The following is a 27,412-nucleotide window of genomic DNA, read 5'->3' on the forward strand; positions in this document are numbered from 1 at the left end:
CCAGTTTAATGCTAAAGCTTGCTGGAACTAAGACAAAGCCTGAAACTGTTAGCCCCTTTTTAGGAAACGAATATAATATCCATTACAAAGAATTAGTCAGTGCTGGCAAGATTATTACAAAGAACAAATATCCAGAATGCCCAGTGGATACAGTTCTTACTCATTTAAAAATCAGGACACCTGAAAATCGAAATGTCTCAACCTACCAATCAAGGAGGCTACGGCCCATCTCCTTTATATATACTAAAAGCAGAAATGCACTTAAAGGCTATGTACACAATTTGGTAACTTTTATTTTTATTTTTTTATTATTGCAGTGTACTCATTTTGAGCTAAAAATCTTTTTTTTCAATAGTCTTTATCAAAAATATTGAGCAGTTTTCCTTGCACAGCTTTGAGTTTATCTAGTAGTTGGTTCTGAATTGTCTCTGCTCAATCAGGCAGGGAGCTGACTGCTCCTGATCTTTGACCTTATAAACACCCATTATAGTTCAGTTTTTATCTTGCTGATAAGAATGTGTCAAGTGTTCATGACCATTAAAGGGTTATTAGATGACCTTTACAAAGTGAATGTAACATTAACAGCTAGAAAAATGTGTAACCCTTTGTGACAGAACAGCTCAGTATTTTAAAAAAGACCAACTGAAAAAAAACTGCATTTTACTCATTTTGGGCTAAAAATAATCTTTAAAAAAATTGCTCCCGAAGGTATACATGGCCCTGGACACCTTATTTGTGCATTAAAAAAAGCAATAAACCCATATCTTACTGTAATGCAGCACATAATAAAATCACACTTGTTTGTTTATTGGCTTTGCTTCACATGCCCTCAGAAATGCTCTTATGATTTTTACTCACGGTTCTCCTCTCCTGTGAGGCTCTGTGATGTTTTTTTCTCTGGTCACATGGCCTCTCCCCAGTCTGTTTTTCACATGCACCAGCACAGCTCTGCTCCCCCTCCCTTCTCTAAGATAACAAAGCCCCCTCCCCACATCCTGTTGCATAGCACAGCTATCAGCCACTTATGTGCTACAACTTGTAATCAGCAGATCTATTTATCACTTTCAATTCTGTAAAGTCCATTATTTGTAGATGGCAATAGATATTGCTGCTGATAACATTAGTGCAGCATTCTACAGTCACAACCATGGCATTATAATCATGATAAAGATATCACTAACAGCTTTCATGTGGTCACAACATGCACTCTGTTCTGCATACAGTATGTGTGCAGTCTGCACAGTCACTTTTCCCACACAGATTAGTGCAATATGCACCATGTGGCAGAGGTGTGTTTGTGTGTGTGTGTGTGGAATAATCATGTAGTAGAGCTCTGTATATGCTTGATAAGTAACAGAGCTGTTATGGGAGCACTACATACGAAATATTCATATGGGGCAACTGCATATAAAAGCACTGTATATGGCAGAGTTATGTGGGTACCATGTATGTCAGCGTAATGGCGGCAGTGGTCTTAAGTTTAGTGTATGCTATTAGATGAATTTAAAATTGTCTACATTTGCCATTTCTGCACAGAATATATTTTCCATTACACCCTATGACAGCACTTGTGAGAGATCCTCCCCCTTCCGGACAGGAAACAGGAACTTCCCAGATCTTTAAAAGGGTCCTCCAGACTTTATTCCTCAGTTTCTTCCATTTGGAAAAATTTGCAAAGTTTTAGTTTCCAAGTTTCAATTTCTCTACTTCTATAATACATATTACTATTTACAAAAATAGTTATCACTTTACATTCCCCATATGTCTACTTCATGTTTGGATCATTTTGGGAATTATATTTTTTTGGGGGGACGTTACAAGGCTTAGAAGTTTAGAAGTAAATCTTGAAATTTCTCAAATGTTTAAAAACCAACTTTTTAACCCCTTAAGGACATAGGATGTACCGGTACGCCCTGTTTCCCGAGTCCTTAAGGACACAGGACGTACCAGTACGTCCTAACTTTAAATCAGGATTCCGGCGCCCCAGGGGTTAATCTGAACAGGATGCCAGGGCCCCCAATTCAGACCTGCGGTTTGCTGCGCTTTTTTGCAGTTTCTGATCCGCGGGGATCAGAAACTTTAGAGTGCCTAAATTAGAGATTTTGCACCCCTGCACGATTTGATGGCGGCGGGTGGTGCAGGGGGGGTGTCGCAGGCGGTGCGGGAGGCGGGCGGTGCGGCAGGCGGGATCGTGATCCCACGCCCGCCTCCCCTTGAATAATCGTTGGTGGACAGTGGGTATACCAGGGTGCCAGCACATTGCTGGCACCATAGTATAAACGGCTGACATCGTTGATGCGATGTCAGCCGTTTAACCCTTTCCATACCGCGGTCCGTATGGACCGCTGTATGGAAAAAGTTAACTGTCATCGGTCAGGGAGCTCCCTCCCTCTCCATCGGGGGGCTGCTGTGCCTTTGCAGCCCCCCGATGGAGAGGGAGAGAGCCCCCAAGCAGCCCCCCGAAGCCCCGTCCTTACCCTTCCCCGTCTGCGAAGTTGTGGCAGGCGTCCTGCTGTCCATGGTGCTGAACAGATCTATGCTAAAAGCATAGATCTGTTCAGTGTAAGTAAAATACAGTACAGAACCCTATAGGGTTCTGTACTGTATTTTACAGACATCAGACCCACTGGATCTTCAAGAACCAAGTGGGTCTGGGTAAAAAAAAACTTGAAAAAAACATCACTGAATAAAAATTAAAAAAAAGAAATGCACTACACATATTAGGTATCTCCGCGTCCGTAACGACCTGATCTATAAAACGGTCATGTTACTTTCCCCGCACGGTGAACGCCATAAAAATAAAAAACTATGAGAAAATTGAAATTTTGCCCACCTTACTTCCCAAAAAAGTAATAAAAGTGATCAAAAAAGTTGCATGTACGCCAAAATAGTACCAATCAAACCGTCATCTCATCCCGCAAAAAATGAGACCCTACTCAAGATAATCGCCCAAAAACTGAAAAAAACTATGGCTCTTAGACTATGGCAACACTAAAACATGATTTATTTATTTTTGTTTCAAAAATAAAATCATTGTGTAAAACTTACATAAATAAAAATAAAGTATACATATTAGGTATCGCCGCGTCCGTATCGACCGACTATAAAAAAATATCACATGACCTAACCCCTCAGGTGACCACCGTAAAAAAAAAAGAAGAAAACGGTGTAAAAAAAGCCATTTTTTGCCATCTTACGTCACAAAAAGTGTGATAGCAAGCGATCAAACAGTCATATGCACCCTAAAATAGTGCCAATCAAACCATCGTCTCATCCCGCAAAAAATTTGACCCTACTCAAGATAATCGCCCAAAAACTGAAAAAAACTATGGCTCTTAGACTATGGAGACACTAAACAATTTTTTGGTCTTAAAAATGAAGTTATTGTATAAAACTTGCATAAATAAAAAAAAATTGTATACATATTGGGTATCGCCGCGTCCGTGACAACCTGCTCTATAAAATTACCACATGATCTAACCTGTCAGATGTTGTAAATAACAAAAAAAAAGTGCCAAAAAAGCTATTTCTTGTTACTTTGCAGCACAAAATGTGTAATATAGAGCAACCAAAAATCATATGTACCCTAAACTAGTACAAACAATACTGCCACCCTATTCCGTACTTTCTAAAATGGGGTCACTTTTTTGGAGTTTCTACTCTAGGGGTGCATCAGGGGGGCTTCAAATGGGACATGGTGTAAAAAAAACTGTCCAGCAAAATCTGCCTTCCAAAAACCATATGGCATTCCTTTCCTTCTGCACCCTGCCGTGTGCCCGTACAGCAGTTTACGACCACATATGGGGTGTTTCTGTAAACTACAGAATCAGGGCCATAAATAGTTTTGTTTGGCTGTTTACCCTTGGTTTGTAACTGGAAACAAAATATTAAAATGGAAAATCTACCAAAAAAGTGAAATTTTGAAATTGTATCTCTATTTTCCATTAAATCTTGTGCAACACCTAAAGGGTTAACAAAGTTTGTAAAATCAGTTTTGAATACCTCGAGGGGTGTCGTTTCTTAGATGGGGTCACTTTTATGGAGTTTCTACTCTAGGGTTGCATCAGGGGGCTTCAAATGGGACATGGTGTCAAAAAACCAGTCCAGCAAAATCTGGCTTCCAAAAACCAAACGGCGCACCTTTCACTCTACGCCCCGCTGTGTGGCCGTACAGTAGTTTTACGGCCACATATGGGGTGTTTCTGTAAACCGCAGAGTCAGGGCAATAAAGATACAGTCTTGTTTGGCTGTTAACCCTTGCTTTGTTAGTGGAAAAAATGGTTTAAAATGGAAAATTAGGCAAAAAAATGAAATTCGCAAATTTCATCCCCATTTGCTAATAACTCTCGTGCAACAGCTAAAGGGTTAACGAAGTTTGTAAAATCTGTTTTGAATACCTTGAGGGGTGTAGTTTATAGAATGGGGTCATTTTTGGGCGGTTTCTATTATGTAAGCCTCGCAAAGTGACTTCAGAGCTGTAGTGGTCCCTAAAAATGGGTTTTTTGTAAATTTTCTGAAAAATTTCAAGATTTGCTTCTAAACTTCTAAGCCTTGTAACATCCCCAAAAAATAAAATATCATTCCTAAAATAATTCAAACATGAAGTAGACATATGGGGAATGTTAAGTCATCACAATGTTTGGCGGTATTACTATGTATTACAGAAGTAGAGAAACTGTGACTCTGAAATTTTGCAAATTTTTCCAAATATTTGGTAAATTGGGTATTATGCAAAAAAATAAATTTTTTTGACTTTATTTTACCAGTGTCATGAAGTACAATATGTGACGAAAAAACAAAGTGTTTTAAAGTTATCAGCACTTAAAGTGACACTGGTCAGATTTGCAAAAAATGGCCTGGTCCTTAAGGTGAAATAGGGCCGTGTCCTTAAGGGGTTAAGGACCAGTTCAGGTCTGAAGTCACTTTGTGAAGCTTACATGATAGAAACCACCCGAAAATGACCCCATTCTAGAAACTACACCCCTCAAGGTATTCAAAACTGATTTTACAAACGTTGTCAACCCTTTAGGTGTTCCACAAGAATTAATGGAAAATAGAGATACTATTTTTTTTTCCAGTTACAAAGCAAGGGTTAACAGCCAAACAAAACTCATTATTTATTGCCCTGAATCTGTCCTTTACAGAAACACCCCATATGTGGTCGTAAACTGCTATACAGGCACACGGCAGGGCGCAGAAGGAAAGGAATGCCATATGGTTTTTGGAAGGCAGATTTTGCTAACTGTTTTTTTTTTTTTTGGACACCATGTCCCATTTGAAGCCCCCCTGATAGAAACTATGGGATAGGGTGGAAGTTTTGTTGGTACTAGTTTAGGGTACATATGATTTTTGGTTGCTCTATATTACTCTTTTTGTGAGGCAAGGTAACAAGAAATAGCTTTTTTGGCACTGTTTTTTTTTTTTTTTTTTCTTTTTTTTTTTCCTTTTTTTTTTACATTTATTTACAACATTCATCTGACAGGTTAGATCATGTGGTATATTTTTTTTTTTTTGTATAATCTCTTTATTGAAATGAGTTATCACAGGTTATACATTCAATCAATAAATCATGGATAACATTTCGTTACAGACTGATGATGTATAAAGCAGCAGGCATCTGCACAGTGATTCTCAAATCATCAAAATTTTCATTTTTAACCCAATACCTTACCCCGAATTCCCTTTCCCATCCCCCAACCACCCCCCCTTATGCAACCCAACCCCCGCACACTCATCTGGGACCACGTCGATTATGTGGTATTTTTATAGAGCAGGTTGTCACGGACGCGGCGATACCTAATTTATACAATTTTTTTTATTTATGTAAGTTTTACACAATGATCTCTATTTTGAAACAAAAGAAATCATGTTTTAGTGTCTCCATAGTCTGAGAGCCATATTTTTTATTTTATTTTATTTTTATTTTTTTTTTCAGTTTTTGGGTGATTATCTTAGGTAGGGTCTCATTTTTTGTGGGATGAGATGACTGTTTGATTTGCACTATTTTGGGGTGCATATGACTTTTGATCGCTTGCGATTACACTTTTTGTGACTTAAGATGACAAAAAATGGCTTTTTTTAATACCGGTTTTATTTTTACAGTGTTCACCTGAGGGGTTAGGGCATGTGATATTATTATAGAGCTGGTTAATACGGACGCGGCGATACCAAATATGTATGCTTTTTTATTTATTTATGTAAGTCTTACACAATAATATTTTTGGAACCCAAAAAATCATGTTATAGTGTTTCCATAGTCTGAGACCCATAGTTGATTAACATTGCTAAAGTTTTGTAAACTAATATGAAAGTTAATAAATTAAATTTGACTCCAGCTCCACAGCCCTGGTAAATTTGCCAGACAGTGGGAGGCCATACCGCTAATCCCTTCCTACCTTTTAAAAAAGTGACTTGAGTGGCATAAAAACACAATTTTTGTACAAATGGTAATTGTGCACAACTTTAACACTTTTGCAACCGATTTTGGATGGAAAGGCTATGATAAATTCCCCCATGGTTTTAAAAATGAGTCAGGTATAGGGAGGTAAGTCCAGGCATTGGAAGCAGAGCAGAACAGAGGAGCTGCACAGTGGATACTTCTTCCTGAAATTCGCTTGTTTGTTAACTATATATTTTTTTTATTTTTTTTCCCCTGAAACACCCTAGTTTCCAAATTCCTCTATCATGAGGGAACCTTTGAGATTTAATGCTGCAAGTGATGTAAAGCATAACTATCGTACTGGTATGGGGACAGAAAAGTACTCCGTTGTAGCAGTAGTCTTTAGACAACAGCTCAGTCACAGGGCAATAAGACTTTTACACTTCTCACCTAGTGTTTACTAACCCTTCTGAAATTATGGGTTCTGCTTTATATCACTTGTCTTTATGTAGCAAACTTTTTATATCATTTGTATAGAAATATGGCTCTTCAGATAGTGTTTCACCATGCTCGAAGAAGAGACCTCAAATGCTTGCCTATTGTCGTCATATTTTCAATTTGTATCTTCAGTAGAATGAATGATGTAATTTTAAATGTCTAGTTTAATTATGGTTTCTCGCCCATATTCATTGGGGGACACAGGAACTGTGGGTATAGCTATGTCCTCTAGGAGACGTTGACACTAGATAAAGCTTGGAAGATTCAGCCCGCACAACCCATAGCAGGTGTTTCAGGCCAGAAAGCATGGAGAACGACTCGCAGATTAACTTCCCCATCTGGGTGATCAGCTGGAGAGGGTACAGTGACCTGAGGAGAGGAGACAACAGTTCCCATCAGAGCCAGGAGCAAAGTCCGCATTCCCAGGATCCTGAATGCTGTGGCAGGAAGAGAAAGCCCCGCCCCATCCTGCGATAACCCGCTCAGCCTCAGCGGTGCGCGCACGTCGAGCTGCAACCCCCCACAGCGCGCCCAAATAGTCTGAATAGGTATGTGACTAGGCTCTGTCCGTCGGCTGATATGTGGACCTCCACTCGTCCACCCGCTTCCTCCATGTGGCCAGAACGAGCGCCCGATAGTCCCGCACCCTCCCTCTTTGCCCCGATCAACCTACTGCAGTGGCAGTAGTTCATGTCTAATAAAATAACCCCCAGCTGTGCCGCCGAAGCGCCGATGGTCGAGTCACGCAGGAGACTGGATGGGGCGGGGAGAGGAGGGGTGGGGTTGGGGTGTCTGTGGCCGGGAGCAGGCATTGCTTATCTGTCCGGCCGCCATCTTCACCCTTCCTCTTCTCCAGCAGGGTCACCCCTTCATCCACTGGCACGGTAGTGGCAGGATGCTGGAAGAGGGACTTGGATGGGTGACCCTTCTGCTGGCAGGATGCAGGGGAGCGAGGCTGCCCTGGTCCACCTAGTCTTCTTGTGGGGGAGGAGGCAGCGTGACGGACCAATGCTGGCATGCTCCCTGGGATAACAAGAAGGCTAGGCAACCACTGTTTCCTGAAAAAGAAGAAAAAATAAATAAATAAAAAAAATATATAAAAAAGGGACACTATTCTATTGACACTAGAAAAAACTGAAGCTCTCTCTCCAGTCTGGAGAGGGTATAGCTGCCAGGGGAGGAGCTAACGGCTTTATCTAGTGTCAATGCCTCCTAGAGGACATGGTTATACCCACGGTTCCTGTGTCCCCCGATGAAGAGCGAGAAAGAGATTTTACTAGTAAGTTTTAAAAAAAATCTAATTTTTCACTTGGAAAATGCATTGTATTGATGTTTTTCTCTTTTTCAATATAGACTATAACATTCAAGTTACCATTACTGAAGCCCTGTGCAGGATGACAACCAAAAAGTTAAGAGAGAATTTTGCTCAAAAGTGGTTTGAAGATCGTTTCTTTGGTGAAGCCTTCAAAGAAATCAATGATAAGGATTTTGAAACGGTATATTCCATGTGCTCTGTGACCTTTTTTTATAACTGTTTTATTTCACTGGCTTTTGAAAGCTGAATTTTATAATTTTTAGGTTTTAAGTTTTTCGTTCCTTTTTTTTATATTGATAACCTATCGTCAGGGTAGGCTACCAATTTCTGATTTGGGGCAATCCAACACCCCGCCCAACCGCCAATCAGCTGTTTTTCCGTTGCTCTGGTGTAATAACTACACAGCCTCCATCCATTGTATAGTTTGACATTGCTGGTTACTGCAGCATTTCTCCCTTTTGAAGTAAATGGTAGCAGCTCTGGGGTAACCAGCTCTGTCCACTACACACATGGATGGAATTGCTACAGAACAGCTAATTGTGGTTTTGGTGTTGGAGAGGCCAGCAATCTAAATGGACCAAAAAACCTTTCATACCAGTTTGAGACTGTCCACCTAAAACATTAAAGTGTCTAATATTCTAGTAGTGAAAAAGTTGAACTGTAAACTTATGCCTGATTTTATTTTTTATAAGGACTGTCGTAAATTTTTGAACTCTGTTAATTCGAGGTTAGAAGAAACCAAAAGGTATGTATATATGTTAACCAGTAGAATAGCATAAGTAGATTTTAGTATAGTTGCAGCAAAGCACTATAACAACTTCAGTGTCTAACAGGATTCAAAATGTGGGTTATCCGTTTCGTACTCTTTTGAACAACTTGTATGCTAAATCTAGCAATGGAATTAAATCTAATTCTATAGCGGAGAATTTGTGATTTGAATATAGCTATTTATTTTTAAAAGTCCATTGGGAAGGCCAAATTGAAGACACAATGCATCTTGTATTGTCTATACAGCAGGGTGTGTGTGCTCTATGGAAGTTGAGATAAATGAGTCAATTGACAATTTGTGAACATTATTGGACATCAATCAATTTGAATTGTAATATGGTTTCTTTTGATTAGACATAAATCTTGTGTATTTGTAGGGTCCACACGTTTCCATGCATTAGCGTATCAACAGATATGGGTGAGGTAAGCTTTCATTCTATTTCTTCACAGCCTGAGGTAATCAGTTATTGATTGATTATTTGGAGTTTTGACCAGGTTGTGTACATAATTAAGGCTACTTTCACAGTAGCGTTAATATTTTCCGGTATTGAAATCTGTCATAGGGTCTTAATACCGAAAAAAATGCTTCAGTTTTGTCCCCACTCATTGTTAATGGGGACAAAACGTAACTAAACAGAACGAAATGCTCCAAAATGCATTCCGTTCCGTTCTCATACCGGAGAGCAAACCGGCGCATGCTCCGTCCTGGTTTGCTTAAAATTTTGTTCTAATACTGTACAGAGCAGGAGCTCCATACAGTATTAGAATGTATTGGCTTAGAGGAGCTGAAGTTATTGCTTCGCGACGTCTCGATAACTTCATAAATTCATACTGTAAAAAAATAAATAAAAAAATTTCCGAACTCTGTTTCGGTTCCTGTGTAAAATGAACACAGAGGGCAGTGTGATGAGTCGACTCCTCTCCAAGCAGCTGTAAAAGTGGAGACTGTCCATCCTAGTCACATTCTAGCACTGGTTGCTGGAGGATATTAATATACCTTTCTTGGAGAACCTCCTTCACCCCAGACCATTCTTCAAGTATAAAGTACCTAAGTAAGGTTTTGGTAGGGGAGGACTAAAATTGGCTGTTTCCACAAGTACCACACTCCTCCTTAATGCATTTTTGAACTCCTAAGGGCTCCTTCAGACAAGCAACTTTTCCATCTGGGCGTGATGTGTGTAGTTAACGCTTAGCATCCAGACTGAATTCTGACCCATTTGTTTCAGTGGGTCTGTGCACATGAGCATCGTTTTTCACGTATCATGTATGTGTTCAGGATGAATTGCAGCAGGTTGTATATTGTGCGTTTTTCACGCAACCATGGTCCAATAGAAGTGAATAGGGCTCGCATGAAAAACAGAAGGCATCAGGATGGTTGCAAAGAGATGTAGATGGTAATTCGTTTTATTTATTTTTTCCATGGGTGTGAAAAATGGATGCAATTCGGAGGGAAAAGGTGAAAACAATCGCAGTATAAACTAATTGAATTTGCGTGCAAAACCAGGTTTTTTTTCATGAACAGATCCTGGCACAGTCTGTGAAAGAGGCCTAATTAGAAGATATCGGGATTGAGAACTGCTAATCAAACCCCAGTACCCCAGTCTTGAAAAATACAATTATTTTATATAAATGTTGTTTTGGGATCCAAACTGAAGAATTATGAAGGAAATATTAGTTGTGGAAGCAATCAGTTTTTGCTTGGTAGGATCAGACTTCTAGGATCCCTGCCAGTCAGAACAAGCTTGCTTTCATGGTTTACCTGGCCACAGCATATAGTCTGTATTAGTGGCCATGCCAGGTACTGCAGTGAAGTGCTAATGTACTTATCTTAGAGATCCCCATCAACTTTTAAATGTAAATCTTGTTCTAAACATAACCTTTTGAATGATTTAATTCTGCTTTGTCTATTTTAGCTGACAAAACCTCAGGATGATAAACTTGAACACTTCTGGATTGATTTCAATGTTGGAAGCGAGAGTATCTCATTCTACATACACCAAAATAAGGTACATATTGTATGTAGACAGCCTACTTTTCTTGTTTGTACTTGGCACAGCCCCTATATTCCTTGAGTTCCAAATTCTTGCCATTCAGTAATATATTGTGGTGTAGTATATGATCTTCTGGCTTACCAGATATGTAATAGGCAGAGTATTTAACTCCAAGATTCTTTATTCTAGGATTATCTTTGGGAATCGGTCAGACTTCAAAAGGAATCTCTAAGTGGTTACAGCTTAGAAGGTAGTATTGTGCAATTCTATCACTTGTTGGATACAAACATAATGGAGCTATAATGTAGGATATTTAGAAATGCAAATGTAAGTGAAGGCTCAATAAGACCTGCCAACAGTTAGACAGGACATTACCTAATGTTACAGGCTTATCCAGTCTTTTAAATTGGTGGCCTAAAATTGTCTTGCACACTATCTGCCAGCGGATGAGGCTAATTTATTAGGAGGCCTTCGCCTTAATCTTACACCAGCTCACTTCTTAACCCCTTCCCGCATTCTCACGTACATGTACGTGAGCGAATGCGGCTCTCTGCCAGGTCCCTGCTGCATCCGCCGGCATCGCTGTGTGCGGTGATGCCAGCGGATTAACCCTTTCACGTGCAGTGGTCAGCGCTGACCGTTGCACGTAAGGGGTATACAGAGGGAGGGTGCTCCCTCTGACTCCATTGTCCCCCCCCCCCCCCCCCCCACGCACTGCGCTGGCAGGGGGTCGATGGTTGCCATGGCAGCCCTGATGCCTTACACAGGCAACGGAAGCCCAGGAGATCCAGCCTGATCGCTGGGTCTCCTAGGCAACTGTCAGCGTCTCACAGTTCAATTCAGTACAATACAGAATGTACTGTACTGAAGTGAAACAGATCTAAAACCCTGAAAAGGTGAAGTCCCAAGTGGGACAAATATAAAAAGTAAAATAAAGTAAAAAATAGGGAAAAAAAAGAAAAGTAGACATATTGCATATCACCGCGTTCGTATAGACTGTCTCTCTCTAAAAATATCACATGATCTAACCCCTCAGGTGAACACTGTCAAAAAATTAAAATAAAAAATATTTTTTTGTCACCTTACATCACTAAGTGATCAAGCGATGATCAAAAAGGCATTTCCCCACCAAAATAATATCAATCTAACAGTCACCTCATCCCGCAAAAAATGAGCCCCTACCTCTCAGACTATGAAGACACTAAAACATGATTATTTTTTGTTTCAAAAATGCTGTTATTGTCTAAAACTTTAATAAAAAAAAGTATACATATTAGTTATCGCTGCGTCCGTAATAACCTACTCTATAAAATATCACGATTTGACCCCTCAGGTGAACACCGTAAAAAAAAAGTCAAAAAGCCATTTTTTGACACCTTACTTCAGATAGTGTAATACCAAGCGATCAAAAAGTTATACACTCCAAAATTGTACCAATAAAACTGTCATCTCATGCCTGCAAAAAATGAGACCCTTCATAAGACAGTCACCCAAAAATAAAAAAACTATGGCTTTCAGATTAAATGCTTTATTATGTAAAACGGAAACCAACAACCCAAACAAGTAGTCTTATTTGGTATTGTCGCATCCGTAACAACCTGCTCTATAAAAATACTACATAATCTAACCTGTCAGATGAACATTGTTAATACCAAAAAATTTTAATGGTGCCAGAAGAGCTATTTTTTGTTACCTTGCCTCACAAAAAGTGTAATATAGAGCAACCAAAAATCATATGTACCCTAAAATAGTACCAACAAAACTACCACCTTATCCCATAGTTTCCAAAATGGGGTCATTTTTTTGGAGTTTCTACTCTAGGGGTGCAACTTCAAATGTGACATGGCCCTCCAAAAACCATATGGCATTCCTTTCCTTCTGCGCCCTGCCGTGTGCCCGTACAGCACATTACTATCACAAATGGGGTGTTTCTGTAATCTACAGAATCAAGGTAATAAATATTGAGTTTTGTTTGGCTGTTTACCCTTGCTTTGTTACTGGAAAAAATTGATTAAAATTTAAAATCTGCCAAAAAAGTGAAATTCTGAGATTTCATCTCCATTTTCCTTTAATTCTTGTGGAACACCTAAAGGGTAAACAAAGTTTGGAAAATCAGTTTTGAATACAATGAGGGGTGTAGTTTCTAAAATGGGGTAATTTTTTATTGGTTTCTATTATGTAAGCCTCACAAAGTGACTTCAGACCTGAACTGGTCCTTAAAAAGTGGGTTTTGGAAATTTTCTGAACAATTTCAAGATTTGCTTCTAAACTTCTAAGCCTTGTAACATTCCCAAAAAATAAAATGGCATTCATAAAATGATCCAAACATGAAGTAGACATATGGGAAATGTAAAGTAATAACTATTTTTGGAGGTATTACTGTCTATTATAAAAGTAGAGAAATTGAAATTTTGTATTTTTATTTTTTTATAAATATTTTTTGACTAAATTTTACCACTGTCATGAAGTAAAATATGTGACGAGAAAACTATCTCAGAATGGCTTTGATAAGTAAAAGTGTTTTAAAGTTATTAACACATAAAGTGACACATTAGATTTGCTAAAAATGGCCTAGTCCTTAAGGTAAGAACTAGCTTGGTCTTGAAGGGGTTGAAGGGAGTCTGTCAACCTGACCGGTTTAAGACCGATTGCGTATTTCAGTGGGACACAGACATGACGCAGATGTTACCTGTGTTTAGATTTTTAGTTCCTTCAAATCGCCCCAAAAGTAGTTTTTATTATATGTTAATGAGTCATTGCAAGTGCCCAGGGGCAGAGTTTACTGCAGGTGCCCAGGTTCCCCCTGCCTTACTCACACCTAACTCCTCCCCTCAGTGTTCTCCGGCCAGCCCTGTGTCTGTGAGACATCTTTTTTTCCCTGTAGCCTAAATCCCTCTGCAGCTTCAGCACCCTTTTCCAGAGGCCCTTTCTTATTCTGCGCGTTGTCTCCGGGGTGCTGCCGGGGCCGCTACTAATTAAGGCCCCAGCTTTTTTGTGGCATACTACCTCATCGGCTCCCCGTGGGTTCTTGTCTCCCGGCCGGCGTCTCCATTCCGCCGGGGTTTTAGCGCTACCTCGTTTCCCAAGGGGCAGGGGGGAGGCTAGCAGGAGAATTGGCCCTGTGCCGGGGGCATACTCTATTTTGGGGGCAGGGCAGGAGTTCCCCACGCCGTTAGCTGGGGCGAATCTGGGCGCTGTTTTCTGCCTCCGCCCACATACTGTGTTTAAATGCAGGCCGGTTAAGCGCTGTTTCTCCTTCCTACAGGGTTTAACCTACCCCCCTCATCCTCCTTCCTGTCACTACAGGGTTCTCATTATGTCAGAGCCCAGGCCCCAAAGCAGGCGGTCAGTTCTGTGCTCCATTTTGCTTGTGCGTCGTGTCGCGCAAAATTTCCATCTGCTCAGTCAGATCCCCTCTGCTCTGCGTGCGCTGCTCCACCGTCAAGTGGCACTGCCCCGGACCCAATCGCCCCTACTGCCCAGCCGATGGTTGAGCTGGAGTGGGCATGTTCCCCGTCAAGGATCATACAGGACATCTCCAATAGCAACAAAGCTATTGTGGAAATATTGGGGTGTTTGTCGGCAAGGCAGTCCTGACCAGTCCGACTCTGGGGATCCTGGGGCTCATTCCCATTGCCGCAATCCCGCTAAACGGGCCAGACCATCCTCCCCCCCAAAAGGGTGTCTGTCTCCCGTTTTCTCTGCCTCATCTCCTCCGTGTAAGTCCATGTTCTGAGGAAAGGTTTTCCGATGAGGATTTTGTCTCTCCTGAGGGTCAGTCGTCCAAACTGTCCTTCATGGTGGACAATCTTATTATAGCAGTTGCCGAGACATTACAGGTTAAGGACTGCTCACTCTCATCAAGTCCTGTTGCTCGCACAAGTGTTTCCCCAACCATGAGGATTTTGATTCCTCTCTTTTTTTCAAGGAGTGGAATTTTCCTGATAGACGTTTTGCCTTGCCAAAATGGTTAAACATTCTTTATCCATTTCCGGAGGATTTGACTAAGAAATGGTTTTCCTCGCCTATAGTGGACCCTGCCAGTTTCCCGCTTGGCTAAACATACTGCCTTGCCAATTGCGGCTGGGGCTTCTTTCTCTGATGTCAGGGATAAGAAACTGAAAGCTTTTTGCTAAATTGTCCTTTGAAGCAGTGGGCACAGCACTGCAACCGGTGTTTGCCTCTAAATGGGTGAGCAAAGCTACGGGGGAGTGGACAAATAATTTACGTTGGGGTCTCTCCTCGGGGGTCCCCTCTGGGGAACTGGCCGATATTGCCCTGTAGCTCTCTAATGCCAGTGCGTATATTTGAAGCCTCTCTGGATGCAGCCAGGCTTATGGCCCGCTTGTCAGCCCTGTTGGTGGCTATTCGCCTTACCCTATGGCTCTCCTGCTGGGTGGCAGATAATGCTTCAAAGCGGGCCCTGACGGCTCTCCCCTTTAGTGGCAGCAGACTTTTTTTTTGGTAAGCGCCTGCATATCATTTCTGACGCTACAGGTGGTAAGAGCACTCCTTTACCACAGAACAGGGTTAGTTTCAACAAGTCAAAAAAGCATAAGCCTCTTTTTCTCCCCTTTCTGAGTTTTTCCAGCCCCAAGAGGACAGCTGACAAGTCTGCCCCAGATCAGAAGCACAAGCCTTCCTTCAAACCTCACCCCTTCCTGGCTTCCCTGCCAACAGGGCTCCAAGTCCTAAATCCCCAAGACCACCTCTGCATGACGTGCAGCTTCCAGCACCCTCCGATCAGGTGGACGGCCTGCTTTATTTGTTGCTTGGGTGAGAAGTCATCGCAGGGGGCTACAAGCTGGAATTCGGGTCCTCCCCTCCATCCTGATTTATTTTGGTAGTCTCCTCCGACATCTTTGTGATCCCCAAAAAGGCAGGAACGGTCCATCCCGTTCTGGACCTCAAAGCACGCAACCACTTCCTTCAGAATCCCTGAGATCGGTCATTGTGTCCATGGAACAGGGGGAGTACCTGTCCTCGCTAGATATCAAGGACGCTTATCTTCATGTTCTCCTGTTCGCAGTGGGTCCCTTTCACTTCCAGTTTGTAGCCCTATCGTTCGGCCTGGCCACAGCTCCCAGAGTCTTTACGAAGGTTCTGGCGGTGGTCATGGCCCTGATCCATGCCAGGCGGGTTATGGCGATCCCTTACTTAGACAACATCCTGGTAAAGGGTCAGTCATTCCGGGCGACGGCCGGACAGCCTGCGCATAGTCATGGACACCCTGGAACTCTTCAGATGGATCCTGAACCGGCAGAAGTCCTGTCTTTATCCATCGCAGCGGCTAACATATCTGGGTATGGTGCTAGACACCTTTCAGGCTAAGGCACTCTTGCCCTCGGAGAAGTTATTCACTCTGTCTTCAGATTCTTTCCTTGTTGCGGCCCGTCCTCTTCCCATTCGTCACTGCATGCGGGTTCTGGGTCACTTGGTCGCTGCCTTCGAAGTAGTTACCCATGCTCGGTTCCATACCAGAACTTTTCAGCGAGCCATTCTATCCAACTGGGAACGTTCCCCAGCCTCCCTGGATCGGCCCATACGTCTCTCTGGTGGTTGGTTTCCTTAATGCTGACGTCCGGCTGCTTATTCCTTCCTCTCCATTCCTTCCTCTCCATAATGCCCCAGACGAAGCAGCACTGCGAAACCCGGGTCGGGCTTTACAGAGATATTTTAAAACAGTTTTAGCTGTAACTTTTTGTTTTTATCAAACATATTAAATATATTTTCATCTGACCCTTTGGTGCGTATTACATCTGCGATTCCTCTACTGAGATCTTTCTGAAAGCTGTGGTCCGATTCCATCCAGGTGTAGGAGTATTCAATCTGCTGATTGATATTCGAAATTTCCTATACCGACGCCCCTGGACCCCCGTCTGTTCGATCTGCCCAGCTGCCTGTGAAGTTTTGGCCAGGATCCTTCATGCATTTTTCCAGTGAAGTTCTGTGAGTACAATTGTCTTGCAGGCGTGCACCGTGTCTTTGCATATTACACTATAGTTTTCTCCTCTCAGCAGAGCCCTATAGGAAACATCTTTTAGATCTCTACGTGCACTTACCTATCTGGAATCTTGTGAGTATATCCTGTTCACATGGTGCGTTAGATGTTTGAACTCGCTACACCATAGTGCGTTTTTTCTATACCACAGATTTCCATACCAGTGAAGGTTTGTAAAGTTGGTCTGTGATCCCATTGGTTTAAGACTTTCAAAAGGGAACTTACATTTACAAGAAGATTCCTTTCCTGCAGCGCAATCCTCTTCTACATTTACTCTCCATTGGATAGTGTTGACAATGGACACAAGCCTCCGGGGGGGGGGGGGGGGGAGAAATCTATCCGTTCAAGGCGTGTGGTCACTTGAGGAGCGCCCCCTCCCAATCAACATTCCGCAGTTAAGAGCGATTAGTCTCTCTGCAGTATTGGTCCGACCATCTCCGGGGATGTCAGGTTTGAGTTTAGTCCGACAACTCCACGGCTGTGGTGGAAACTGCTCTGATCCTCAGCTGGGCGGAGAACCATGTTCCGGCACTGTCGGCAGTTCACATCCCCGGCGTCGACAAGTGGATCAGACTTCCTCAGCAGTAAGTGTCTCGATCCTGGCGAGTGGGCTCTTCACCTGCAGATTTTTCTGTGAGCGATGGGGTCGGCCGGACGTTGATCTCATTGCCTCTTGCTTCAACCACAAGGTCAAGGACTTAGTTGCACAGTCCAGGAATCACATGGCCCTGGTGTGCGACGCTCTAGTGATTCCATGTAGTCAGTAGCCGCGTCTCCTCGGGAAGATCAGGTCCGAAGGTGTGCCCGTCATTCTCGTGGCCCCCGATTGGCCATGCAGAGTGTGGCACGCATCTGTAGTCTCCCTCCTCGCCAACTAACCCTGGCGTCTTCCCCTTCAGGAGGACCGCTTGTTGCAGAGACCGATCTTCTACCTGAATTTAGGGTTGCTACATTTAACAGCATGGCTGTCGAAGCTGCCGTATTAATAGCTCGGGGTTTCTCGGATGCTGTGGTCCAGACCATGATTCGTGCCAGAAAGCCGTCGTCTTCCCGAATCTACCACCGGACGGACCTGGAAGTCCTACTTTATTTGGTGTGAGTGTCATTAGCTGTCTCCCGTTCGTTTCTCGTTGCCGCGGCTCTTGTCTTTCCTGCAGTCGGGCATGGACTTGGGGCTAGCTCTCAGCTCCCTCAAAGGGCAAGTTTCTGCTCTCCTTTCTTTTTCAGCAGAACTTGGCATCGCTTTCTGCAGTTTGGACTTTTCTGCAGGGGGTTGCGCATGCTGTGCTCCCTTTCTGTCCTCTAAACTGTTTGAGCCTTTACAGCAGGTGTTGCTTGGCTTCCTGTCCTACAAAGTGGCCTTTTTGGTGGCAATCCATTCTATCGGTCGGAACTCACGGCTCTTTCATGTCTGTCGCCTTTCCTGATCCTCCATCAGGACAAAGTAGTCCTTTGCCTTGTTTCTGTCCTTCCAAAGGTTGTCGGTATTCCATCTAAATGACTAGATTTTTCTCCCTTCATTTTGTCCTGACCTGTCTCGTCCTTGGAAGCAGTCGCTCCACACTCTGGATTTGGTACGAGCCGTTTGCATCTATCTGTCACAGACGTCATCTCTCTGGTGGACGGATTCGCTGTTTCGTGATTCCAGAGGGGCCGAGATGAGGGTTGGCTGCGTCTAAAACATCCCGATGGATTTGTTTGGCCATTGTGGAAGCATACCGCGACAGTGACCAGGCCCCACCCTTCCAGGTTTCTGCTCATTCTGCTCGGGCAGTGGGGGCCTCTTGGGCAGTGCATCACGGGGCTTCGGCCCTTCAGGTACGGTATGCAAGGTGGCTACCTGTTCGTCTTTCCACAGTTTTTCCAAGTTTTACAGGGTACACACCTTTTGCATCTTCCAATGCTTCTTTGGGGCATAGGATTTTGCAGACGGTGGTTCTCTGATTGGCAGGAGGGTTTCTTGTTATGCCCACCCTTGGGACTGCTCTGTCATGTCCCATGGTCAAGCCTGTGTCCCCCAATGATACAGATGAGAAAACAAGATTTTCGTACTTACTGTAAAATCTGTTTCTTTTCCGTTCATTGGCAGACACAGCTCCCACCCATTCTCTTGTTCACGGGCCTTTTTCTGGCCTGTGTGTTTCTGGGTTTGTACATAGTTTGGTTTTCCTGTTTTGCCTTGCTTCTCCTACTGCTTTTGCACAAACTAATTTAGCTTAGTGCCTGTAGGAAGGGTATAGCTGAAGAGAGGAGCTCACAACTTTGGGCTTAGTGTCCGCCTCCTAGTGGCAACAGCTATACCCATAGTCAAGCCTGTGTCCACCCCCCAAAAATCATTTTTTGGGGGGATGATGGTATATAGAGACGTGTCACTAGGTTGATGTCTTCCTCCATTGGCCCTAGACTTTTTAAGATATTAATGACCTGCCCCGTATCCTTGAGGTATGATGGTGCAGTCTGTGCATAGTTTTGAAAGAAAAATTCTATCCACTCTCTTAAAGGGGTTATCCCATCTTAGACAATGGGGGCATATCGCTAGGATATGCCCCCATTGTCTGATAGGTGCGGGTCCCACCGCTGGGACCCGCACCTATAAGGAGAACAGAGCAGAGAAAGTGGAGGCGGGCGCACTGCGCATGCGCAGCCGCCCTCCGTTCATTTCTATGGAGCCGCCGAAAATAGCCGAGCGCTGGCTCGGCTATTTCCGTCGGCCCCATAGAAATGAATGGGAGCGTTGGCCGCGCATGTGCGGTGCGCTCCCATTCACTTCAATGGGAGAGGCGGGGAGCTGCGCCTGGTGGTGGTCGGACCCTGGGAAACCCGGGGTCCTCCAGCCACAACTCTCCCCGGCTCCGTTCTAGTTATAGGTGCGGGTCCCAGAGGTGGGACCTGCACCTATCAGACAATGGGGGCATATCCTTGTGATATGCCCCCATTGTCTAAGATGGGATAACCCCTTTAACCTACTTGTTAGGCTGGGTAAACATCACCATTAAGCATTCCGTTATTTTCCATTATAACGGAAAATAATGATATGGTTCTGGATCTGACTCCAATAGTCAGTGAAGAGTTGATGTATTGCTCCGAATGGTATAAAATGATTGGCATACGTACGCCTTGAAAGAGATCACACACAGACTGTCACAGAGAAGTCAGTCAATGCAAGATGCTGCGTTTATTCAGATTACATGATTTTTTATAGCAAAAAAGAGGAACTTTATGACTCGGCTAATTTGATGATCTAATTGTCACATTACTAAGTCCCATGACAAGGTATCACATTATCACTCCATACTTTAGCAATGTCAGCACTATGTCAGCAATTTCAATATCATAAAGTGTTTAGTAAGGGATTATTAAGGGAGCTGGCTGCTACTTCAGGGGCCATTTTGTTTGTTAAGCAAACTGTTAGATATAATACAAGCAAGTATACATTTGATACTAGATATATGATTCCACAACAGTCCCCCCTTGTAGACTTGATTGTAGACTTGATTGTAGACTTTCCCTAAACCTAGCGAATCCCCTGGCATACCATTCGCATCCTCTTCACCCACAGTGGCGACAACTTATCCCTTGTGAATAAGTTCCCGATTGAGCGGACTTCTGGTAATACCCTGGGATTCATTTGTCCCTAATTCTCATCATCTCTTGGATCTTCAGGCCTGGGTGGAGGAGCTTCATCAACGGGAGTTGGAGAAGGCGGGGGTGTCGGAAATGCAGGGACCACATCCACATCTATTGCGGTGCTAGCCATTTGTTCATAGAGAAGTAGTATGGCTTCCTCAGCAGGCTTCTTTCTGTTGGTGATGCGGTTAATGCAGGAAACAACAATTTTGATAAATATGTAGATTACCATCAATATTAGGGCTATCTGTAATATTCCCTGAATTATTCCCATCGTCCATCCACTAATTCCCTTGAACCAGTTACTGGGATTAAGGAATGAGAAAGTGTCAGACCACCATGTTGACTTATCTGCACTGTGAGCCTCTAGCCATTCATCACGTATCTCACTCATCTTTTCCAAACCAGCTTTTACTTGTAGATTACCTTGTGGATCGATATAATGGCAGCATGCAGTACCTACTACCTGACACATACCTCCATCTTTTGCAGTCAAGTAGTCTAATACTAAAGTGTGTTGATTAGTGACTATGATGAGCTGATTCTGGACAACATTAGATGTATTCATCAGTTTCATAATTTCCCAAATCTGATCATCCAAGTAGTCGGTAGCCATTACTAGTTTGTCATATGTTTGTGTAAGCATAGGATAGATTAATAGAGTACTAAAGAACTTGTTGGCACCACTCATTTCCACAAGATGGGGTTTTCCATTTGGTCTAGGAATGTTATCTGCGGCTCTTTTATATAAGGTGTGTTTGGGGATAGCATTGACATTTAATTTTCCATGAGGCAGTGTAAAAGTGGCTGGTGTGAGCCTAGCAATTGTACATAAACCTTTGAAATCCGAAGGGAGCCATTTATATGCCCTGTGTCCACATACTAGGTATATATTTTTTGGGACCGAAACCACTGTACTATTGAACAAACGAGTGATTAAGTGGGCTAATTTGATACCTTCTGCTAGTTTTTGACCCTTTTCTTGACCCTCTGTGGTTTTACTAGTCATCCCTATTGTCAAGTCATTTACGCTGCGCCGGGCGCAGGCCAGATCACCCCTTGCTTCAGCATATATACCAATGCACTGTACTGGACTGTCTGGGTTGGAATCATTACAGCCTGATCTGTTATGGGAACTGAAAACCATACCATGGGTTTGTACCTGTAGGCAGTAACAGTGGGTCCAATTTGGGAAGCAGGATACATTGCTCCACATATAGTCATTCCAGGGCATATTGCTATTCTGAGCTGAGGGTCCTGTTCTGTTTATCATTAGCCATGGGGACCCATCCCATGCTACTACTATTAGGGAAGCTTTTCTGTTGCCATTTTTGGTATTAACCTCATTTATGCTAGAAAGGAAAACAGCTGATCCTGCCAAATCTTTTATCTCTTGGAAGGTTAGGGGCACAGCTAAATAAGGCATAGCTCTAGCATTTACTGGGCCATGTGTACATATCCAACAATCTTTTAGTGAAGAGGTGGTGGTGTCAGAATCACCTTCCTTCAGACTTTTATACAACACTTGATGATGTTTGACAAACTTATTGTCCCACCCGTCATCATCCATTTCTGCCGGGGGAGGAATGTATGCACTGGTGGTGAGTGTCACCAGTGCTAGCAGATAAAAGAAAATCATTTTGTTATTTCTGAATCTGGCGGGTTCCTTATCCTTTTGCAGTGAGAGGCGTGGATCCAGGTGGATCTCCCTTCGAGCTTTACAGAAGTTGGAGTGGTCAGTAGTACTTGGTAAGGCCCCTCGAAGCGTGGTTCTAGGGTACTTCTGACGTGTTTCTTGACCACTACCCACTCTCCTGGTTTCAGAGTGTGGCTGCCTTCTAGGGAGTCAGGATCTGGAATGGAAGAAAAGACTTGTACATGGATGTTAGACAACTGTTTGCTCAAAGCTATCACATACTTTGCAACAGATTCATAATGCATTTGCAACTGTTGAGGGAAGTACAGCCCCATCCGGGGTCCCGACCCAAACAATATCTCATGTGGAGTCAGCTTATGGGGAGGTTTGGGAGTGTGTCTGACTGCAAAGAGTGCTATTGGTAAACACTGAACCCAATTGAGCCCTGTCTCCCTAGTCATTTTCAGCATTTTTGACTTTAATACCCCATTCAGTCTCTCGACTTTGCCGCTACTTTGGGGTCTGTAAGGGGTGTGGAATGCCAGGTGTGACCCTACCATCTTCCAGACCTCTTGGGTTAGGTTAGCAGTGAATGCTGGGCCCTGATCACTCTCAATGACCTCAGGTACCCCGTACCTACAGACAGTTTCCTGTATCAATTTTTTAGCAGTAGTTGTTGCTGTCTGATTCCTGACGGGGTAGGCTTCTGGCCACCCAGAGAACATGTCTACCACTACTAACACGTATTGAAACCCTTGGCACATTGGCATCTGGATATGATCAATCTGGATCCTCTGGAAGGGGTATAAGGCTTTTGGGAGACATTTTTTGGGCGTGGGCTCAGTCCTACCTGGATTGCATTGGGCACAGATTAAACATGACTGGACATATTTCACTAGTACAGGAGTGATTCCTGGGGCTACCCATATTTTATCGATGAGTTCTTTCATTATTGTCTTAGATTGATGAGTGGGCCCATGGGCCACAGAGGCTATTACAGGATAGAGTGCTCTAGGTAAGCACACTTTCTTCCCTTGTGTCCAAAGTCCGGATTCTTCTTCCAGGGCTGACTCCTTTAGCCAGGTTTCCTTTTCTGAGCGGGTGGCTTGCTTCTGCATCTGTTTCAGTAGATCCCATGATATTTCTTGTTGCTTGGCATCCGGTTGTGCTAACATGATTTTATCTGGCTGTGCTCTTTCCTCTTCCATTGCTGCCTGTTTGGCTGCTTGGTCAGCCAATGCATTTCCTTTGGCTTCTGGTGTGTCAGCACGGGTATGTGCCTTTACTTTGATTACTGCTACTTTGGTGGGCAGGAGTACTGCAGTCATCAAAGCCTCCACTGCTAAAGCATGTTTAATTGGGGTTCCTGCTGCTGTAATGTAATCTCTGGCCTTCCATATTATTCCGAAATCATGAACTACTCCAAAAGCATATCTGGAGTCTGTGTAGATGTTAGCAGTGGAGTCTTTTGCTATGTGGCAGGCCTCAGTAAGGGCTATGAGTTCAGCCTCTTGTGCTGACTGGTCTGGGCGCAATTGCCTTGCACACAGTACTTCATACTCACTAGTAACTGCCATGCCTGTATGGAATTTCCCTTTGTCATCGGCATACCTTGAACCGTCTACAAAGAGTGTCCAGTGTGGGTTTTGCAAAGGAGTATCCTGTATTGATGGTGGAGTTCCTACTTCAGCTTCCATCATTGTAATGCAATCATGTTCTTGTTCTTTGTAAAGAGAGTCGGTTGAGGCCCATAGTTCTTCTTCCTGAAGATCTTCTTCAGCACGTAGATCAATAAAATCTGCAGAATCTCCATCTGCAGTACACTCCCCCCTTGGGAGAGGAAGGAGTGCAGCAGGATTGAGGATGTGGCATCTCTGGATGGTGACATTATCTGGCAGAAGCAGACTACACTGGAGCCTGAGGTGGCGTTGTGCAGTGAGGTGTTTAGGTTGTGTTTGTTGCAGGATAGCTGAGATGTCATGGGGAGCCATGATGGTGAGTGGGTGTCCCAGGACGATGTCAGCGGTAGCGTTCAGGAGAGAACTAGCAGCATGAACGGCCCTGACACAGGAAGGGGTGGCTCTGGCTACAGGGTCTAGACGTTTTGAGAAGTAGCCTAGAGGTCTACTACGACCTCCATGGCTCTGGGTGAGAACTCCAGTGGCATGACCCTGACGTTCCATGACATAAAGGCGAAAGGGAAGCTGATAGTTAGGGATGCCAAGAGCTGGGGCAGTGACAATGATTTGTTTGAGAGATTGGAATGCTTTTATGGCTTCTGCAGTCATTTGGAAAGGAACAGTAGCAATACGGGGTATGCAATCAAATAGTGGCTGCATCAGAACGGATGCATCAGGGATCCATGGTCTACAGTATGAAATGAGTCCCAGAAAGGTTTGCAGTTGGTGAGGGGTATCTGGCAGTGGGATGTCTGAGACTGCTTTCTTTCTGGCATCCGTAAGATGCTTACTGCCTTGTGAGATGCAGTGACCTAGGAAAACGACTTTTGGAAGACACAACTGTAATTTAGAACGTGAGACTCTGCACCCAGCATCCGCCAGGTAGGCAAGAAGTGAGGCAGATGAGTTCAGGCAGACGGGGTGTGAGTCAGCACAGAGGAGTAAATCATCCACATATTGTAAGAGTTCCACCTCTGGGTGATCTGCTTGCCATGGTTGTAAGATGGATGCCATTGCTTTGCTAAAGCAGGAAGGACTATTATGAGCTCCTTGAGGCAACACCGTCCAGGTGTATTGTTTTCCATCATGTGTAAAAGCAAAGAGAAATTGGGAGTCTTCATGTAATGGGACAGAGAAAAAGGCATTAGCTAGATCAATGACAGTAAAGATAGCAGCCACAGGAGGAATGCTAGCAAGCAAAGTGTGGGGATTTGGTACAATGGGGGTTTCAAAGACCGTAGCCTCATTAACTGCTCTGAGGTCTTGTACCATGCGATATACAGGAGGCTGTCCCTTCACACTCTTCTTTTTAATTGGGTATAAGGGAGTGTTACATGGTGAGGTGGTAATTTTAATAGCTCCATTTGCAAGAAGAGCCTGTATCTGGAGGGTGATAGCATCTCTCTGGGAAATGGAGAGAGGGTATTGTGCTTTATATGGCAGTAAGTTAGGATTCTTCAAGGTTACAGTGACTGGCGGGACTTTGAGACGCCCAATGTCTTGGGGACCTTTGGTCCAAAGGGTATCAGGGATGAGGTGCAAAATGCTTTGCAGCGAATCCCCTTGTTCATGTGATTCAAGTGACTGGGATTTTAATGCCATTAGGAGGCAGGTTTCTTCAGGACTCAATGCCGTACCTAAAACAACTGTACCATTTTCCTTGAACTGGATGTTGGCACGTATTTTCTGAAGAAAATCTGAGCCTAATAGGTTATAAGGACATGTCTGGCTTACAACAAATTGTGACATTACTCCAGTGGGCAGATGTAACTGTGGAGATTGGCTTTGGGATTTAGTAGAGGGAGTAATCAAGAGAGGCTTAGTAACAGGGTTGTGCTGGGTGACCCCTTCTAAACCAGAGCAGGGTAAATGCATATCTGTGAGCCAGGAAGGGAGTATGGCGGTCTCACATAACACACTGCGGGCTGCACCAGTGTCTGCAAGGAATGAGAGTTCCTTCCCTGCCACATCGAGGGTGATTCGAGGGGCGGGGCCTGCAGGAGGGGCAGAGACTGCCATACACGGGGTGTCCCCTCCCAGCAACACTGGTTTGCCAACGTCCTAGTGGGATGGAGCTGGCCATGGAGGAGAAGTTCCTCTTTGGCTCTGATCTGCTGGCCACAGATGTTTGGAGCGACAGTTTCTCTTAATGTGCCCTGGTTTGCCGCACCCATAACAGACACGGGGCGGGGGTCTTTCCTCTCTTTCTTCTCCCGTCATGACTGCCATGACTGATATGCGGGATTTCTTTGTACTACTCTCCAGCCCTTTTGCAACTTGTTCTAAAATTTCCAATGTTAATGATTTCCATTCTGGGCGACAGGTTACAAGAGCTTTGTTCAGATCTGGCCTAAGGCCATCTACAAATGACCGTGCTAGGAGTCTTAAGTGCACAGGTTCATTTGGACTGAATCCCATATCTTTATAGTTTTGTTTAACTCTTTGTACAAACTTTTCTACTGACTCTGCTTTATCCTGCACCATGTCTTGCAGGGTCGTGGACTGCTCTGCTAGTCTGTCTTTCGCCCACTTATATAATTGCTGAATGAAATCACGGCCAGATTCTGAATCACGAGTGTCATAATTTGCTCCAGGGAGTTCTGGTTGGCGTATGTGATCCATTATAAGTGAAGAAAATTCACCAGTTTTATTTTGTACAATACTTTGCAAGTCTGACCAAGTACACCCGTAGGTTTGATAAACTTGTGCCAATTTTCTATAAAAGGGCATAGGGTGTGTATCTGGGTCAGGCATGAGGTTCACTATGGTGAACAACTGCTGGGGGGTAAAGGACACATACTTAGGTGGCCCGACTGGGCGAGTGTTCAAGTATATTTCCCTTAAGGCTTCAAGATTTCCTTGTCCTATGTTATGGATCTCTCTTTGCAGCTCTGTAATTTGGTTTTGAAAAGACTCATTCATTGCTCTTGCTGCACCCTGCTGGCTACTTAGGGTAATATCAGAAAATTGTCCAAGGTGCGGTGGGCTGCGATATCCTGGGGTTTGTGCTGCAGCACCAGGTGCATAGTCCACTGTCTGCTGTGAGTCTTCCCCTGCATCTTCCTTTTGTTTCTCCCCATCCTCATCTTCCTGATCTACAGCACCACTACCTCCTACCATTATATGAGCTGGAGCTATGGGCTGACTGGGTAGCATGTAGGTGCCGTCAGGATTTACAAGTGGGTATATAGTAGTGACTTGTGGCATGACAGAAAGAGCAGGGTTTGGGGAGATTACAAGTCCAGCCTTGGGCGTTGGCGGAGGACAAGATGGCGTCATTGCTGGGACTGGTGAGACGTGCTGGGGGGCTAAAAGAGCATGATTATGTGGGCGTGGAGCACCACAGGCTAAGCACGTATCACGGGGGGCAGGGTTCTGCTGACTACAATGTGTACAAGTCCAACTTCCCCTTTTTCTTTCAGCTGCGCCATTGTTATAGGGCGGTGGCTGTTCCTGTACTAAGACTGGGCCAGGCCGATAATAATGGAGTCCTGATTTTTCATCAAACATTGCTTCTC

General features: G+C 43.9%; 1 protein-coding gene across 1 annotated transcript in view; it reads left to right on the top strand.

Annotated features, from left to right (window-relative positions):
* The first annotated feature begins 6,684 nt into the window (after positions 1–6,684).
* The window catches only part of LOC122939440 (synaptonemal complex protein 2-like), a 46,852-nt gene continuing 26,124 nt past the window's right edge, over positions 6,685–27,412 (top strand). The window contains exons 1-6 of the mRNA XM_044295509.1: positions 6,685–6,742; positions 8,231–8,373; positions 8,885–8,937; positions 9,338–9,383; positions 10,874–10,966; positions 11,141–11,201. Coding sequence (XP_044151444.1) covers positions 6,685–6,742; positions 8,231–8,373; positions 8,885–8,937; positions 9,338–9,383; positions 10,874–10,966; positions 11,141–11,201 — 454 coding nt within the window. The remainder of the gene's footprint in view (positions 6,743–8,230; positions 8,374–8,884; positions 8,938–9,337; positions 9,384–10,873; positions 10,967–11,140; positions 11,202–27,412) is intronic.

The sequence above is a fragment of the Bufo gargarizans genome, chromosome 5 (genome assembly GCF_014858855.1).
Source record: "Bufo gargarizans isolate SCDJY-AF-19 chromosome 5, ASM1485885v1, whole genome shotgun sequence".
NCBI classification, from domain to species: domain Eukaryota; kingdom Metazoa; phylum Chordata; class Amphibia; order Anura; family Bufonidae; genus Bufo; species Bufo gargarizans.